The 17,552-nt window shown below is 54.8% G+C and overlaps 2 protein-coding genes across 2 annotated transcripts; one reads left to right on the top strand and one right to left on the bottom strand.

Annotated features, from left to right (window-relative positions):
- Positions 1-1,953: 1,953 nt before the first annotated feature.
- On the bottom strand, positions 1,954-3,163 carry MAM_03278 (Zinc finger, C2H2-type/integrase, DNA-binding protein; the record flags this gene model as incomplete). Its single annotated transcript, XM_040822077.1, has 2 exons — positions 1,954-2,079; positions 2,174-3,163. The coding sequence occupies 2 exons, from the start codon at positions 3,161-3,163 to the stop codon at positions 1,954-1,956; spliced, it is 1,116 nt and encodes a 371-aa protein (XP_040679882.1).
- Positions 3,164-12,782: 9,619 nt separating this feature from the next.
- MAM_03277 (uncharacterized protein) lies at positions 12,783-13,241 on the top strand (the record flags this gene model as incomplete). The annotated part of the gene is made up of 2 exons (XM_040822076.1): positions 12,783-13,073; positions 13,182-13,241. The coding sequence occupies 2 exons, from the start codon at positions 12,783-12,785 to the stop codon at positions 13,239-13,241; spliced, it is 351 nt and encodes a 116-aa protein (XP_040679881.1).
- Positions 13,242-17,552: the final 4,311 nt, after the last annotated feature.

The raw sequence follows: 17,552 nt of genomic DNA, 5'->3' as shown, positions 1-17,552 counted from the left end.
CCCCCCCCCCCCCCCGGTCGCCAACACGTCGACTTCCACCTGGACGTATTACACGCACCCCCTTTCCCGAGGCGGCAGATGCAGAATCCGCACACCACAAACTGACTTGCAGGTTCTCGTGCGACCTGCCGAGTCCTCCGAACAATCCTCTTGTCCTGCCTGCACTGCGCTCTGCGCTCTGCGCTCTGCGCTCCGCAGCGAGGCTCGCGAGGCGACCCAGGGAAATGGAAAACAGGACGCCCTTTTCTCACCTCCCAGCCCGGCATTGAAAGAGGCCACGACGAACTGCCCGCCCCTGGGCCATACGTGGTGCGCCAACACCGCGCCCCGGCATCGCGCGTGTACATGTATGTTCCTTGTACACGATACATGTACGTGCCAAAATCGCAGTAGCACCGAGTCCAGTCACGCACGATCCGACAGACAGACGGGCCCTCGCCAGACAACAAACAACATTATACGTTTGCTAGTGACTGACAAATAATGCCAAGTGTAAAAATGATAATAATAATAATGATACTAATAATAATCATAATAATAATAGTAATCGTAATAATAATCATAATAAATAAAAAAAGCTCTTCTAGATACGCCTGTCCCCCCCCTCTTTCCAAACCCCCCCAAATTGCCAGACTTGACTACACTTGACTACGCTTGACTCGACTCGTCTCGAACTCGTCCTAGAATCTTCCCGTAGACCGGAAACCAGGCCCTTCCCGTCGTCGTCTGCCGCCTCTCGCAGCACCGGACTAGGAACCCGAGTCCCAGTCCCAGTCCCAAGTCTGGCCCATGGACCATGAACGTGGACAAGGACCATCCCATCCATCCGACTTACCTGCTCGTTGCGACCTCATCACGCCGTGCTCGTCCCCGGCTGTCCCAGCTCGTCCCGCAAACCAACTTTACTCGAACCCCCCTTGGTTGCGGCCGGACATCCCCAGACACAGCAACCACATCGACGTGCGGGCAGGCAGGCAGGCAGGCAGGCAGGCACGGCAAGGCAAAGGCAAAGGCAGCATTGACCGAGGCCGTGGCCTCGTGCGAAATAACTGGCATACTACATCGTTCTCCCGTCCCGTCTTGCCCGGGGTGCTACCGCTACCTGGTTGCAGTAGATAAAAACCCAAGCGTCATGTCACTATCCGAAACTTTGCCCACGTTCGACCCCAGAAAACCAATGTACAGGCAAGGTATTCGCCCGAGCACACAATACATACATACACAGCTCCAGTCGCTTTCGAGGAAACTGTCCAAGCTTCAGACAAATCGTGACTCCAACACACAGCTCTCACACGGAACCTGTCCTGGGCATCTCCCAAAGCCGTCTCCCCTCCTTCTCTTCCCTTCTTTCTTTCCGTCAAAGGAAACAAGAAAGAAAAACAGCAAAGGAAGGGAGGGGAAAAAACAAACAAAAAAAAACAAGCCTAGCAAGACACTGCCAGGCTGGCGTTGCCGCCACGACTTTTTCTCCCGTCTTCTCGTAGCAAAGACCCTCCAAGAAGAAATCATCTCCAGTCACGTCGGCAGATGCTTTGATTCTCACTTTGCAGAAAACAGCTCATTGATATACCAAAGCCAACAACAAAAAACAAACCCTCTTCCAACAAGACATAACCTTGTTGATTCCCCAATCTCGGTGCGCGAACCTGATATTGTCTCTTCGTACCTCTTGCTCGGCCATTTGCGCGGGCTCCTGTCGTACCGCCCGCCCCGTGCCCATGTAGACATTACACCCCAGTGCTGCCTTGTCCTGGGATTTCAAAACAAGTTCCGAAAACGCCAGTAACCCCGGTTTCCCATGAGAATTTCTGCTCCTTTGCCGTCTTTAACCCTTGCCGTTCGCCGTGCTTTAAGCCAGAAAAAAAAAGAAAGACAAAAATAAGGAAACACCCCGGCACACCCTATTCCGATAATCCCATCGTACCATGCACAGACAGCCCAATTTTGAAAAGATTAAACCTCCTTTCCCAACGATGATCGGTCGTCATCGCCTTCACCGGTTCGGTCTTGGGCAGCAGCGTCATCAGCAGCTGCCGCCTCATTACTCTTGTTTTCACAACCCTTGACAAGTCGGTGCCTCTGCAAGTGAAACACAGTCAGTACGGCTCCCTGGCCGCGTTACACACGGTAACACACGGCAAGCTGCTTTTGGGGGGGGGGGGTTCCTGCTTACCTTGAGGGCGTCCTTGCGAGAGAAGCTCTTGCTGCAGAACGAGCATGGAAAGGGCTTGACAGCCAAGTGGATTCTCTTATGCCTCTTCAAGTCATGATTTCGGCTAAAGGACTGTGTGCACTGATCACACTTGAACGGACGCTCAGACTGTGGTTGAGGCTGAGAATGGTGGCCATACATCATCTGGTGAGTGTTGTAGCCAGCCGGCACGCCCATGGCAGGAATCATCGACAGCTGTGACCCGGGTTGGTGAATGTTGGACATGACCGGGCCGTTCATCGTCGCCAGGGGTTGATAGGAGCCATACGGTCGGTACGGCGGCGCCATGGCTGAGTGGCCTAGGCCTCGAGACCCGGGGCTGGTGCCCGTTGGAGATGACTGCTGAGGCCCGGCGTACGATGAGAAGCTCGGCTGCTGCGGCGTGGACGAGGCAGGGTAGTAGCTCTGGTTGTTGGGTGCTCTCGAGTGCGCATAAGGGTCTACGGGAGCTGGCGCGCTCCCAGCCGCATGAGGCTGAGTTGAGTTCAACATGGCGCCCTGTGGAGGCGCCTGGCCAGACAAGTGATGGCTGTCCTGACCACCGTTTCCGCCTCCTCCAGAAATCGATGTCTGAAATGGCTGATGGACGTTGTTGAAGGGTGGCGGTGGAAGGCCTTCGCCACCTGTGGCAGGAGACTGTGAGCTGCGCGGGTTCCCAAAACCCATGCTGGGCGGCTGGCCGTAGATGGACGAGCGATGGCCGCTGTAGGATTGATCTGGGGACGTACCGCCGACGCTGTAGTTCGGGTTGCCTGGCGTGGGCCACGTGCCGTGGACGTTGGCGCTGTACGTGTACTGCATGTTTCCGTGCGCTTGAGAGCCTTGTGAGCTGACGGTATTCACGCTAGACAAGCCTGGACTGAGACCGTCGCTAGCTCCTGGAGACGAGGTCAGAGGGCTGGACGGGAAAAGACCAAACGGGGACGAGGGGCGGTGGGTGAACAGAGCCATACTGGGAACTTCATTTGGTGGTGGCAGAGAAAATGGTGGCAATGAGCCTGCCGCTGAGCGTCGTGATGAAAAACTAGACGAGACTTCCATTGTAGATTGCTTGTACCAGCGGCTGCGTCCGTGGTAGGTTCGAAGGGCGTGCGCAAAGGCGAGGCGACGGACGAGTGTGTCGAGTAGAGTCACCTGTTTTCCCCCCCAAATTTCCAGACTCTTGTTGGATGATGTTTGCGTCGGCGAATTCTGTCACCAACTACGGCACCAAGAGCTGGGAGAGGTTCGCAAGCTGGGTGTGGCCAAGAATCGACAAGACTTGCAGGTCCGGCGGATGATACGTCGAAGAAGAAACAAAGACAAGTTCTTGGCAGGACCAAGGATGAGTATTAGGGTGCAGATACAAAATCGATATCGGAGCTGAAGCGCCGCTGACGGGAGATGGGAATCCTCGAAGGCGGACCTCAAATACTATATGCCTGCGGGAAAACCCACCAACAGTCGAAAGATGCGAAGACTTCTTGGTTTGGGGTTATAAATTCGGGTTTGAAAGAGTGCCACTAACTCTCAGGCTGTAGCGAGAATATGGTGGGAGAGATGGACTAAGTTGACAAGAAAGTCGGCGACTACCTTAGTTTGGCGCCTGTCGCAGAAGTTTAAAATCAAGGTTGCAGGCTGCTCGCAGGTCTATCACCTGTCGTCGTCTAGATAGGCGTAGGAGTGTTTTGAAGCAGGTATTCCTGCGATGGGAAGGAGACGCCGATAGCGATAAACTTGTAAAGCTCGTCAAGCGAGTGCGACTAGGCAAAGCCAGACAGGTCGGGACTCGGGAGAGGCAATACCAACAAGAAGCGGGATCCGTTCGCAGTATTCGCAGCAAGTGGATGCAAAGTCAAACTGAGGCTGAAGCTCGTGGGAGCCAGGAGCAACCAAGTATGAAAAGAGATGGTACAGGGCTGGCCGGGACTGAAGAGTAAGAGGGAGCCGAGACGACTTGAACTGTCCGGGAACGGCCAGACTCGAGTATCGTACAGCCAGGCGGAGGGGCCGGCCCAGGTTGACGGGAGTGGGACTTGGAGGCGTGGATGCTTGTCTTGGTATGCAGAGAAAAAAAACCGACGGCCCAAGTCTGGAGCTGGAGCTGGGCAACGACTGGGTCAGTCGATTTTGACTTGGCCAAGGTCTATTTTGCTGGCGAGACGGACCGTAACAAAAGAAGGACGGCTTCCAGTTGACCAGCTGCGAAGGCGAGTCGAGTCGTCCAAGCCGAACTCAAAAAGAGGTCCAAAATCCACTTGGCGGATCCGTCTGGGCCTCTGGCCGCGAGGTCTGCTCGGGTGGGAGTTGCGTGGTGGGCGTGGCGGGCGTGGCGGGCGTGGTGTGCGGGTGAGGAGAGAGAGGGAGAGAGAGCGCGAAGAGAGTGAGAGTGAGGGTGAGTGAGTGAGGGTGGGGTGCACTGGGTGCAGGCGCGATGAGACACCCACGAGCAAAGTCGAGATGGACCGTCGAAAAAGTCCCCCAGTTCGAAATCAAGAGGTCAACAGGTCAAGAACGAGAGGGGATGACGGCTGAGAATCCTGCCAACGCCCGTCGGGTCTTGGTTGCCTTTGACGTAATGTCAGATTGTCAACGATAAAGTCAAGCCCTGCCTTCCTGCCTGCCTGCCTGCCTGCCTGCCTGCCTCGTCGGTCTGGGCCACGGCAAGTTGGATGTCCGGCTGAAGTAGAGGTATGAGTCGACAATTAGTCTTCTCAGTACGCTGCACCGGTACTGTCGACTCTTTCGCTCCAAGTCCAAAGACTTTCTGTCGTCGCTTGCTGCAGCCCTTGAGTCGAGAATTATCGTCCGTCCTACTGGGCCGAACGATGCTCTGAGGAGAAGAACCGTGTCCTCGACCGGATGTGGGATGCTGGGCCTTTTTTTTTTTTTAAGGTTTTGACTCGCCCTTGGGAAGGTGTCTAGATGCGCACAGCGTTTCGAGTCGAAGTCTGTCCCGTGCCTCTGCCTTGAATCAGATCAGATACAAAAGGAAAACGAAACGGAGGCAGGCATCGAGTGTGGAATATCCAGAAAATGAAATGTTTGAATTTGCGGGTGTCACACACAATGTATATATCTTTGCCCACGCTCTTGAGCTGAACGGATGGTGCATGTACTCCATACTTATCTCACCCTTGTTCATCCCTCCTCTCTTCGTCCCTTTGCCAGCCCCTGCTCCGGAGGCCGTGTGGTACACACGACATTCTCTCGTAGACTGACTGACTGATCGGACTGACGACGACAGCAGCGTCCAGCAACAAGAAGACGGTCCCGGGGGGTGTGTCGTTTGGGCGCTAGCGTCTTTGACAGGACATGGGTTGCAGCGGGATGCCAAAGTACAAGCTACAGGCCCCCAGGTCGTTCTCCTAATTGTCCAGAACGTCAAGCAACCACCAGAGGGACTACTGATGCTAGCTCCGAAGGGCTGAACAGAGCGACCCAGAGCCGGACAGCCCGGGGTGTGCGACAGAGTGGACTGTCCTTAGAAGAAGGGGGGTGGAGGCAAGGTCTGGGCCTGAGGGACCTGAGGGACCTGAGAGACCTGAGAGACCTCGCAAACCTTGACGGTGGATCTCATGCCGTGGTGTGTGAGCGCGCAGTCAGGTATTGACATGTACTCCCTGCCATACCGTTGACATCCATGCCCCAGTTTGTACGCTGAGCACTCGCTCCGTAGAGTCAAAGTTGAGCCTGGACAGCGTGCCAGTTGCTGTCGTCAACCTTCTTGTCTGCGCGTCTGCGTCTGCGTCTGCGTCTGCATCGGTGTCTGCATCGGTGTCTGCCTGAGCTGGGATCAGAATCAATACGAACCGAGGAATTCTCAACTGCTTTACACGTTGGGTGCCGAGTAGTTAGTACTCACCTCAATCCCAGAATACAATGCTACACATCTTCTCCCCCCCCCCCCCTCACTTGAGTTTAACCCATATTTTGACAAGGCCTGCGGAGTCTACCCAATGTTCAACCTTTCCACCCACCTCAGTAGATCAATCAATCGTACGTGGTCGTCAAACGTCGCCGACTAAGAGCTTTGGCCATAGAGATGCTACCCAGACAGCGTGCGGGCTCCCCAGCACAACGAGGCCAGTGGATCACGGCAGGGGTGGTGCTATTCCTGGGCTGGCCTCCTCATCTCTGTGACCCTCTAGTGACTAGTTGTTCCGTAGCCTTTTGTGCTGTTTGTATGGCATCAACATCCTGGAATGAGGGACGAGGGCGGCAAGGTTGAGCGGTACTCCGCAGCAAGCAACTCGTTGAGCGACATTGGATACAAATCCGCAATCAAAGTCGCCTCCCTACGCCTCAGGGCCAGTAAGAGAAGACGCTGTACAATATGTAAGAGAAATGCAGGCAAAATTGAGCTCAAGGTGGAGAGGAATGTTTGTCGCGCCATGCCCCTGCCCTGCCGCACATTGCTCCAAAACTGCACCTCACCTGCTCCATACGCACTCGTAGTATTCATCCGACCTGTAGGCTGTGGCCCATGCCATCCATCTGACGCATCGCCTCGTTGATGACCCCGTGCCGTGACAGATATCTGCCTTCGCTTTCCCGAGAACGCGCACAAAAGCAGGGTCCGTGATGAATCCATGCCATTTCGATTTGCTTTGTCTTGGACTGAATCTCTCTGCCGTCTGCTCCGTACCAGGGGTCAGGGCGGGCTAGCTGAAGCATACCATGATGACTTTGGGGCCATCCGTAGGTACTAGGCTGCATCGTACGTAATTGCTGCTTCAGTGGGAGACGAGCTCGAGCTCGAGCTCGAGCTCGTCGATATATGCCAAGTCCCTGCTTTTCCGTGTTGCTCGCGCCGTCATTCGGTCAACCACTTCATCCCGGGCGGTGACAAAGCTCCGTCACCCCTACCAAACCGCGTTGCCTGTGGAACAGTCATCAAGCCGGGTCCCTCGTCCTGAATTTGACGTCTCCTCCAACTACAGCAAGTTCAGACACCTGCAGTCGTCACTCAGTCGGTGCTGATCCCAGAAGCCCCTAAATCTTTTTGCACTCCTCGTGGGCCAGGGCGATGCCTGGAGAGTGTCCCGGGTTGATATGCAATGCAACACTCGATCTACTATTGCATAGTCCGGACAATGAGCGCGACTTAGCGGTAGTGCGTGTGTGCCAGAGACCAAGCTAGCTAGTCGGATTTTTTGGGCTCAACGAGCCGCCTTTAATGCTGACGGGCAACTGTATCCTCGTCCCTCTGGACAAAACAAGTCTCGCTCAATACAAGACATCAAGCCGTTGAAAGTTCAACAGTAAATCCCTGGAGATGCGAGCGTACTCTCGGCCACGAAGTAGTATTCAGCTCGTTCGCATACTCTCTGTAAGGGCACCGCACGCGGCACCACTTAAAATGGAAGGATGCAAAATGTTCCCGCGCGTAACACCACCGCCCACAGTAAGGTTGCCCATGGTTGGGGAGGTACGTGGAGAGAATCGAAATGACTCAAAGCGTTCACACAAAAAGGACAGAAAATGAGCCACAAAGAAAAGATGGCATGCCGAGTTTAACTGCGGGGTGGCTGACGAGGAAACAAAACAAGACCAGGCCGTCTCGCGCGGAGCAATCCTGCACAGTAACAGTCCAGAGAATTAATATGTTCCCTGTGATCTCAACTGAATGAACGCCCGCACAGAGTATGGCCAAATGCTTGAGTCCGTGCTTATGCAGAAATAACCATTCGGGCGTTATATCCGTTATTGCTGGCAAAGGCAGCAGATGGCGAAAATGTCGCCTGTGGCCGAGCCCTTATCTCCTTGGAGAACGGTATGTCCGGTACGAAGCGCATGGAAATTTTCGGCGTATTCTAGCTGTTATATTGTAGCTGTTCAGTTCATTGCACTGAAGTCTACCAATGTCTTTGGGCTGCGTATCCAGATTATGTGTAAGGGCAGTCCTCCGCAGGGGAAAGGGCTCCTGACCGAGGGAGAGAAGGTTCCGCGGACTTGTTGTACGCTGAGCCTTGGATAGTGGTTACACTGAATCTTTTTGACGCTGACTTTGCCAAGGTGCAACGGTAATCTAATCTGACAATCTGGCTCGACTCAGCCCATAGCGATGCCACAGTGCTTTCCAATCTGGCACGCTTCCTTTCCAAATATCCTAAGCTTCAAAGGATCAGCTGGCGGTTCTTGCGATTCATCCTCTCCCTGAACACGTCCGCTGGTGACCGGCGACCGCATTGTCCCTTGTGGATGGGGTTGAGTACATATGAAAAGATGTCGAGAGACCTTGTTTGGTCGTCAACCAACAAGAGACTTGGTGAATGGGCAAGAATCACTTGGCATTGTCGTGTAGCCCCTCGACCGTATCTGTTTTGACAATGAACCGCAGACTCGTGGATATCAAAATCGTCCGTTCTCAAAACATATTCGTGTTGTGGCTCCACTCACACACCTTGAGTGATACCCTTGCCATGTAGCCTTGATGCAGGAAAGATAGATGAGCGGCTACCCCTCAACCCCCAAGACAGTATGGAGCAGTGCTTGTCGCGGTGGATCCCAGCTTGGGGTGCGTCTCTTAAACAGAGACTTGGTGGAGAAGACACATGTATGTATGACTTTTATTAGTCCCGGTCCCGACCACACAGGACGCCCAGTAATCTAGCGTCTTCCGCTAGTAGAGTATTGTGGTCCTCAGCACCCTCCCAGGGACGTTGTCTCCAGGTCGCCACTCACCACGCAGACACCACGAGGACTGACCCACGCAGCTTGTGCTTTGGAAAAGAACTGGTGAAAGAAGATGTACACTATTCGCACATGAAGCACATTTGATGAAAGGCGCAGGTGGTGTGTACGAGGATCATAGGCCGTCCAATGAACGCAGACGTGATAACATGGACCTCTTGTTAAAAATTTTTTGCGTATTATGTATTATTATTCAGTTGCTGAATCAAGACGTGACGTGACCCCGGATTCTGCTTTCATTGGTAGTGATGAAAATTGTCTTGGCAGCAGAAACAGCAACAATGGAATTCGCAAAGTCGGTTGGCACAACATTTCCCACCGTAAGACAATCGGGAATGACTGCTACTAGGTGCTGGACAGATGTCCCTTGAACTTGTCGACCATTGTCTCGAATTTTGGTCTGGTACTCGGAGTTGCGACCAGGATGTATCGTGATACCACCAAGCCTATAAGCTGACCCTTAGGCTGGGCCCATTCTCTCATCCATGGGAATTCCCGCAAGAAAAGGCATTGCAGGCCTTTGTGTTTGAGCTGGCCTCGCCAATTACGGGTACAGTGAGAACTGTTCCATCATTACGGAGTATTTGTTTCCTGATCCGATGGCCAAAGTCGCAGAGTAATATACGGGGGATCATGCCTCTGAAGTCTGCCTAGTCTGGATCTCAAAAACTGTTAGGAGCGGTCTCCAACTTGGCAAATTCCGTCAGCGACATGCCAGTGCTGTAGGATCCAGACCATCACAGACCGGGTTCAAAAAGGTAAGATCAGCAGCCGAGGAAGGGGAGCAGAAGCACACCAAATCAACAGTGAGCATTTTGTTTGGCACAAAACGACAACTCCACGGCCTTGCTGCTCTAAGCTTTTCCCATTGACAAGCAAAAGCTTGCCGCGCCAGAAGGTGCAACGCCGTCCCCACAGAGTAGATCGATGTGGCCACAAGCCCCTTAGCAAGCCACCTGAGGTGAGTGTAGTTTTCGAGGTCGATTGAAGCGACATGGCTAGAAACACGCGCGCGCGCGCGCGCCACCACAAGTGATCTTATTTTCCGCCTAGTGAGCCTGTTCACAATGAGGTACGCTCCAGTGCCGCCTCGGGAGAGGCGCTAGTTGAATCGGAAGGAAGGGTAGCGACAAGCCGCACATCCTCTTTGGCCAAAGGTCATCGGTGTGATGTTGATCCTAGAGGACAAGGGTAGACGTGGCCTGTCTATGCTTTTTGTCCCGTATTATTGAGGTATGGAAAGAAAGGACGGTTACCAGAGAGAGGACATTCCAGCTCTGAAGAGCAGACGATGGTCTGCTTTGACGTTAGGCATAAGAAACATGTCCAGGGTAGACGTAACTCCGTGGGCTTGTCAGACGAGTGAGCATTTATTAGGCGGCGTGTGGTCAACCTGTTGAGCGTCAACGACTGAAGGTGCACAGAGGATGGATGGACTGATGAAACATGTCGAGGTCCCCTAGTACCGCGTCGCTGAAATTGCGGCTTACACAATAGGGCGTGGCAGACCTACTACTACACACTGTAGCAGTGTCATTGTTGTATTGATTATTGATGTGTGCAGGTCTGAACGGTCCTTGGTGGCGTAAACTCAAAAGATACTGGAGGGGGTGAAAAAAAAAACTGATGCTTATTAGCGAACTATTAAGCCGGCCATTTGGGGAACTCGGTCAGGTGGAGACGGTCATATGGTTCGTCAGGAAATATCCAAGTAGTATCGAGGTCTCGTCGTCGTTTGATCCGAGGTGGCATTATCCTCTCGAATCGCTAAGATTTGCTGGGGCGCAGCGTCAAGGCCGAAATTTTTTCACGTGTTTGTTGACGTTCTTTGTTCTGTTTTGTTTCTTCTCCGTCTTGTTTGTGAAACGCATAGACTACTGCGCTGATAATTATGGAAACAGCCTGACCGACCAGCCGGTAAAGTGAATTGCCAGCCCTTGCACGGTTGTGTTGGGGCTTCGGGAGACCTGCCGCCACGAGCAAAGCCAAGCAACTGACAGACCACGATGGCGCCAAGTACGATCGGGGGCCATTGCATCAAAGGCATGCTTCAGCATAATGGGCAAGCAAGCCACAAAGATCGCTCGTCCCCGAATAACGGGGGGACCTGCCGATGGGCTGGGGACGACAGCGCCAGATAAACCAGGGTATCCTGCGCGAAATTAGCAAACAGACGCCTCCAGGGAGTCGGTCATTGTGCTCAATACCAGAAGCAATTGGCTTCCGGGGCCAGCTGACAGCTCACCATGGCAGCAACGTCGTTGGATGTTAAACCTGGAGCAGGAACATGTCGTCGCAATGTGCAGGACAGGAATGGAGCTGCAGGTGGTTCCAATGATGATGCATTGGGCGCAAGCGGTTGTCGATCAAGCCAGACCGGCAACGCTTCGATAATTCGCACTAAATGTCCGAGGGTTCAAGCATCCGAGTCGAGAACATACTTGAGCAGGGAGAACGGTGAGCGAGGGCTAGAGCCTAGGTGCCCAGATGAGGCGCAATCGGCACAGTACGGAATAACTCCGTACTTGACAAACAGCAGCAAAGAAAGATTCAGCATTTTGAGCAGGAGCACAGGAGCGCAGCATGGACAGAGCGCGCGGTGGGGCAGCGGAAGAACAGGCACCGCGTCACACGTTGAAGGGCACGGAGTACCCACGGGTACATGCGTCTGCTCAAGTGCCCAGGCGGTCAGTGGGAGCAGCTCTCGCCAAGTAAACAAGTACTCACCCAGCTCTTGTCCTTGTGGCTCCGTGTTAGTGCGACGCTTCTAATGTGGAATTGCAGTACGGAGTACGGAGTAACACTGGGGCATCGAGGCACCAGACTCGAGGAAAGGCCGAATTCCGCATCTGGGAGCCGTTGGCGACTTGGCGAGCTGGAGCTTGTCGGGATGCGGGACGCTGGGCTTGACTGATCAGTGACGCTCATAGTTGCATTGATTGGTGGTGACAGGGCCCAGCCCCGAGTCGGTCAGTGTGCAGGGCCGTGATTGAAAGCATTTGGGCAACCAAGGACCTCGCGTTCAAAGGACTATCTAAGTATGTACCCCGTACTCCTTACTCGGTTGAGAAAGCGCGGGGACACTGGATGGAAAAAACTTAGAAGCAGCTCGAGGCCCGGCCTTGCTGCGGCTGAGCAGACGATGAGCAGACAAGTTGACCGATTGGGAAGCTCGACATTGGCCATTCGAAGTCTAAAACCGCCCCACTTGTATCTTGCAGACCTCAAAGCTTGGCTTCAATCTCCGCCCACCTCTCAAGTGCACAGACGGGAGCCACTCGCCAACCTTGGGGCCATCTGCCATTGTGCTTGTGCCAGCCGGACAGTCCTTTCGCCTGGGTCCCTGTGCTGACTTGAGACCGCGCGACCCAGGCGCGACGTATGTGCGTCTTGAGTTGGAACATGTGTTTGCGAGTGCCAGTATTTTTCTTTTTGTCTTTTTCTTTAGTGCAATTTTTTGCGTAACCCCTAGCCGTCCTGACGGAATATGCCGCAGCAGCTACGCGGACCCTATGCTGATCCTACGCTGCTGGCCTTACTGCCAAGCCATGACTTCCAGCATGTCGGAAAGTGACGAGTTTGAGCAGGTGCATCACGACCGCAGAACCGCACTAGCAGCAGCAGCAGCCCGAATCGAGGCAAGCGCGGCCAGGCGAGAACCGCGCTCGCCAATTTCAAGGCATGCGCGTGCAATCTGCCCAAGGTACTCCGTACGGAGTACGTGGTACCTCGAGGTACGCAAGGTAACTACTAGGTACCTGCCAAGTAGCTAGCTGCCTACTCCGTACCTAGGTAGATACTTGGGTGGGTGGCCACGGCAAGCGAGACCCGACAATCACGGCGAAGCGCGTGCCCCTTCAACATCCAGCTGCTCCCAAGACTCAAAGACTCGTCGATGCCGGAACATCTGACCGCACCCTTGCCACCGCTCTTGGGTGCTCATGATGATGACGGCGCCGTCAACGCCAGCCTACCAACTACATCCAGTCCTCAAGGGCCCCAACAGCAGCAGCAGGCTTCGGGATTGCGCTTGCTTTCTCCCTTCTTGGGCAAGTCGCTGACGGTTGGTTTAGCCCCCATGACGATTCCTTCCTGGGACTCGCACCTCGCGCCGATTTGTAGCAAACTCGTCACCAAAGCACAAGGATTGCAGAATACCATGTACCTCCAAGCGTGGTCAGCACTGGTACGTACCAAAAAAGTTGGCGATCCGTCATGTCGCATTGTGATCCATATGAGTTTGGACGGCTGAAGTGCCCCTCCCACTGCTCCGGGCTCTGGGACAAGTCTGCAGAAGAAAAAGCAAACAGACAATTTTGGAACGACCCCTGCGATAAAGCTCCTATCATACTAGATCTGCGTGGCCACTACGTTTAACGTGAGTCTATCCAGCCTGGCGCTGGTGGCCATTGTATGCTAATCCCGGGGAGGAGGAGGAGGAGGAGGAGGCAACATACCACGGAGTACTAGTGGCATCGTCGCCGTCAACTGCCTTGCCTCCATCGGGCTCGACAGGCGCGGGAGTTGGACGACACTTGGTAGAAGCCAGCCTTTCCTGCTCGGCACGCAAGTCGTTGGCTTGCAGAGACCAACTGTTGCAATGTTGGACGCTCCGTACACGATGCCAGGCTCATTTCCATCTTTCTGCGCTCCCGGGTTCAGTATTTTGCTGCACGTTGATAATGTATCAAGTTGACCTCGCCTCAACCCCCCGCAACCCTGCCTGGACCGACAAGGCGCCGGCTTTCGTCCGCGGTACCCAACAGAGTGGTCAGACAAGGGTGAGGGAGAGAGCTTGTCGCAAGTCGCCTCGAATGTCCGGAGGATGCACGGAGAAGTATGAGCAGTGGGACAGGGACAGTACGGAGTAGGCAGTACAGCCGCGCCTTTTTTCCAAGCTGGCAAGCAAGCCCACCAAGTCCCGCCCCCGATGCGCGGCTGAAATGGAGTCCGGGACAACTGACCAACCAACCTCACCAAGGCCCAAGAAGAGAAGAGCGCTTCCTTGGACACGGTCTATCCTTGCCGCCAAGCTTAGCGCGAGTAGGACAGACGATTCAGCAGAGGTCGCTGAATGGCACCCGTCGTGGGACTTGTCGCAGAGCAGAGTGCGGACTACTCCTACTCCGCAGCGGTGGCACCGTCGTGGTATCCGCGTTTGCTCCTCTGCCCCATCGTTCAAGTCGCTGAACAGGCAACAGGCGCAATCAACGGGAGCGAATGAGAAGGACGAGCTGCCATGCCGTTCCCTCGGGACCAGCTTGTGCGCTGTGCTTGCATCTCTAGCGCGCGTGCGCGTGCTCTACCAGGACTCCACCAGGACGCCCTCCCTGCCAGGCTTGTTTGTCTTCAAGTGCGCCAGGTAAGGTCTTTAAAAGAAAGGCATGTGAGCTACGTGCTCCGTGCTATGGAGCAAGGGCAGTGCCCCATACCCCCCAGTCTGGCAGCCATGCAGTGCAACGTCGGGCAAGAAAGCCAAGATGCAAGATGGTGGCCCTCCAACTCCAACCCTCCTCACGGACCGCCCACCCCATCAACTACGTATCAAACTCATCTCATGTCAGCTTGGTCCGTCTTCGTCTTCGTCGTCTTCGTCTTAGCCCCGCCCGCGCTCCACCGGCTACGGCGCCGCATCAAGCTGCGACTTGGGGAAAGCTCCCGTGTGATGATGAGAGAGCTTCCACGTTGAGATTTGCCCGTCTTTGGGGCTTCTGGCGCTCATGGCTAATCAATGTACTACAGGGTTTTGCAGCCCCGAAGAAGAAGAAGAAGAAAAAAAGTCAAAAAGGAGCCAAAAAAAAAAAAAGACAAAACATGGGGTTGTGTCTGGGGTGTCCTTTTTGCGATGACACTGCTCGGTACGGAGTAGTAGTATCCTGCTCCATACAAGTTCAACGCACATGTCTCCACGAGTTAGCCCCGAATTATATGCTACGTACGGAGCACGTACAGTCAGTGTCATCCAGACATGTCGCGTGCACAACGGGCGCCGCCTTGGAACTAACAACCCAGGTTCACTCGCGGGACCGACAAGCACGTGGAGTAGCGTCTTGGCTTTTAGAGACAAAAGATGAAAATGGTTTGCATGGTGCATCTTTGTCCAGTGCCAAGGTGCCAGCGAAGTCTCTTACGGGGATGCTGGCCAATGAGACGCGATACATAACACGTAATAAGCAAGCACGCACTTACCCACCAACTTATTGTCAGAGTGCATACGGCGTATGATGTATGTTACCGACTATACTCTTCTCAGGACCCTGACAAGCAGCATTTTCGGGCAAAATCAATCGAGACGCATAACAGGGATACTCGGGAATGCATACAAGAGCGGAGGGATTCGGTCTCAAGCTGGAAATGAGACCCCGGGCAGTCCTAGGAGGATTCATCGGTCTCCGAACGCGTTCCGTCCGTGCCAGGGCGTAACATGACGCACATGGTAGATGAGGTAGATGCAGAGTACCAAGTACTATCGAATCGAGAAGCTCATTTTCACAGTCTGGGTCCCGACTCCGAGTAGCCATGAGACAGAGACAGTTGCGAACATTTTGTGGACCAATGGAGATTCCAAACGCAGAGGGAAAAACGGTCATGGCCTCCCTCCGGACATGCCCAGAAGTGGTGTTGAACGCTGACGTCGCAGCACAGCATGTCTGCCTGGTCATGGACTCGCGTGCACTGCACCTCTCGAGCACGAGATGACGCTGCTACGTATCAGTTTGTAGCCCCGGTGTCAAGATGCGTGTATGGATAGCATTCCTAGCATGTACATCAACCACTCACTCGTAGCCGCAATATCAAGCGGCCCTCGGAAAAGAAAGGTTGAATTCTACTCAGCACACAACCTTCTTCGACGTTTATTACAGCCTCACAGTCCAACCACGTCGCCCAGCCACGAGTCCACGACCAGTCGTCCGCACGCAGTCCTTTCTGACGTTCGTCTTGACTCTTGAAAGTTGAGGGTGCATTTAGCCCCCCCCCCCCTTTCGGCGCTCGCCCTGTGTCTGGCAACGGGACAGCCACTTCCCAGCAGACTGGTTAGGGGGCGTCGCGTGGGAAACCATGTAAGGTCCTGGTGAGTCCCGACTCCCCGAGGTGAATGGCCATTTGATCCGTCACGACACCCACCCGCACACGCACGCACGCACACGCAAACACACGCAAACACACACACACCTCTCCGGACGATGGATGGCCCAGACCGGCTTTGATCTCATTCCTTCATCTGCGACTAGCGGCCTGCAGTGCCGTTGCGCTGGCTGGGACGTGGCTGACAGCTTGCAATACGCGCCAGAGCCACGCGAGATGCCGGACCTGCAAGCGCCACAAGCCAAGGACGGACAGCTTCTTGGGGATCAGGCCATGCCATGCCATGCCATGCCATGCCAACGCCATCCAGACGTGCGGTATTGCAGTCGTCTCCAAGACTACCGCAAGCACCCCGACCAGTCCTTGCTCCCGCATGTAACAGTGAATCTCCGGCTCCCTCAGCCACCACCGTCGTGCTCGCCTTGGCCCTTGGCCCTTGGCCGCGAGCATCGCCAGCAGCCTCAAACGAGGAGGCGGCGGGAACGCCGTCGAGGCCATCCGTCCGCGGCCCACGGCCCACGGCTCACGGCTCCCGGAAACATGACCCTCGGGAGGGTAATTTCACGCTGGCTCGTATAACTCCTTCGCCTTCATTTCGAAAAAAGGCTCCAGGGACGGCGAGGCCTTCCAAATGCCCCATCCGCGGCCACGTATTGATTTTGTTACGTGCCACTACGTACTTCTTGCCGCCTTCGCGAGTCGTCCGTCTTACCCGTCGACTTTGTCTCGTCCCAGCCTATCTAGTGACTGCGCGCTAGTTAGTATACGTCGGCTCGAGAACAGGGGTGTTGGGGGGGCGTGTGCGAGGGGGAAAGGGAGCCAAGGGACGGCGACGACCAACAGCAGACGGCCGCGAGAGCAGCATAATTAAGCCGGATTCACCGTCGGCAGGAGCAGCGAGCAGTATCTTGACGATCTCTCTTTCTTTTTTTATTGTTATTTCTGTGCTGTTTCCTCCATTCCCGTTCCCCTGCCTTGGTCGACGTTGCCGTGAGTCCGTGACGGGTGCTTGCTCGGACAGCTGTGTGATTTCATCTCTGCTTGCCCCCCCGGTCGTGTTGATCTTGCCGGGCTGTCCTATTTCCTGTCCCCTCTCTCCCTGCGTTTTGATATCTCCCTCACGAATGCCACCCGGAAAATTATGCCGTCCAGGTGGCTCTCGCCAGATTTCCTCTTTGGTCCCGCCTCATCCGCGAGACAAGCAGCGAGGACACGCCCCAGCACCACAGATCTGGAGGGGAAAAGTCAAAAAGGGAAGGGGGGGGGAGGCCATCAGAATGTGTCAGACATAGCGTAGGGCTATGGGGCGCCGAGTACACACCTACCGCGTGGAAGGGTCTCGTGGTCCCCTAACTTCTTGGCCACAGGTCCAGGCCCAACGGTCAACGGTCGGTTGCAGGCGTTCTTTAGCACTCGAGTTGTCTCCTGCGTTGTTTCGAAGCCGGCGGCTAGGCGACTGTCTGGGCCGCAGCCCAGCGGGCGAGGCGTGCGACGGCGCCGCAGCCACCAGACCTGTCAGTCGGTCCTGGCATGGAGTGGGTTGTTTGTTGTTGTCTGTTGTTGGTGTCGACGTTGATGT

This window comes from Metarhizium album (genome assembly GCF_000804445.1).
Source record: "Metarhizium album ARSEF 1941 chromosome Unknown scaffold_6, whole genome shotgun sequence".
NCBI classification, from domain to species: Eukaryota; Fungi; Ascomycota; class Sordariomycetes; order Hypocreales; family Clavicipitaceae; genus Metarhizium; species Metarhizium album.
The sequence above is the reverse complement of the archived record's forward strand: the minus strand, read 5'-3'. Positions and strand labels throughout refer to the sequence as shown.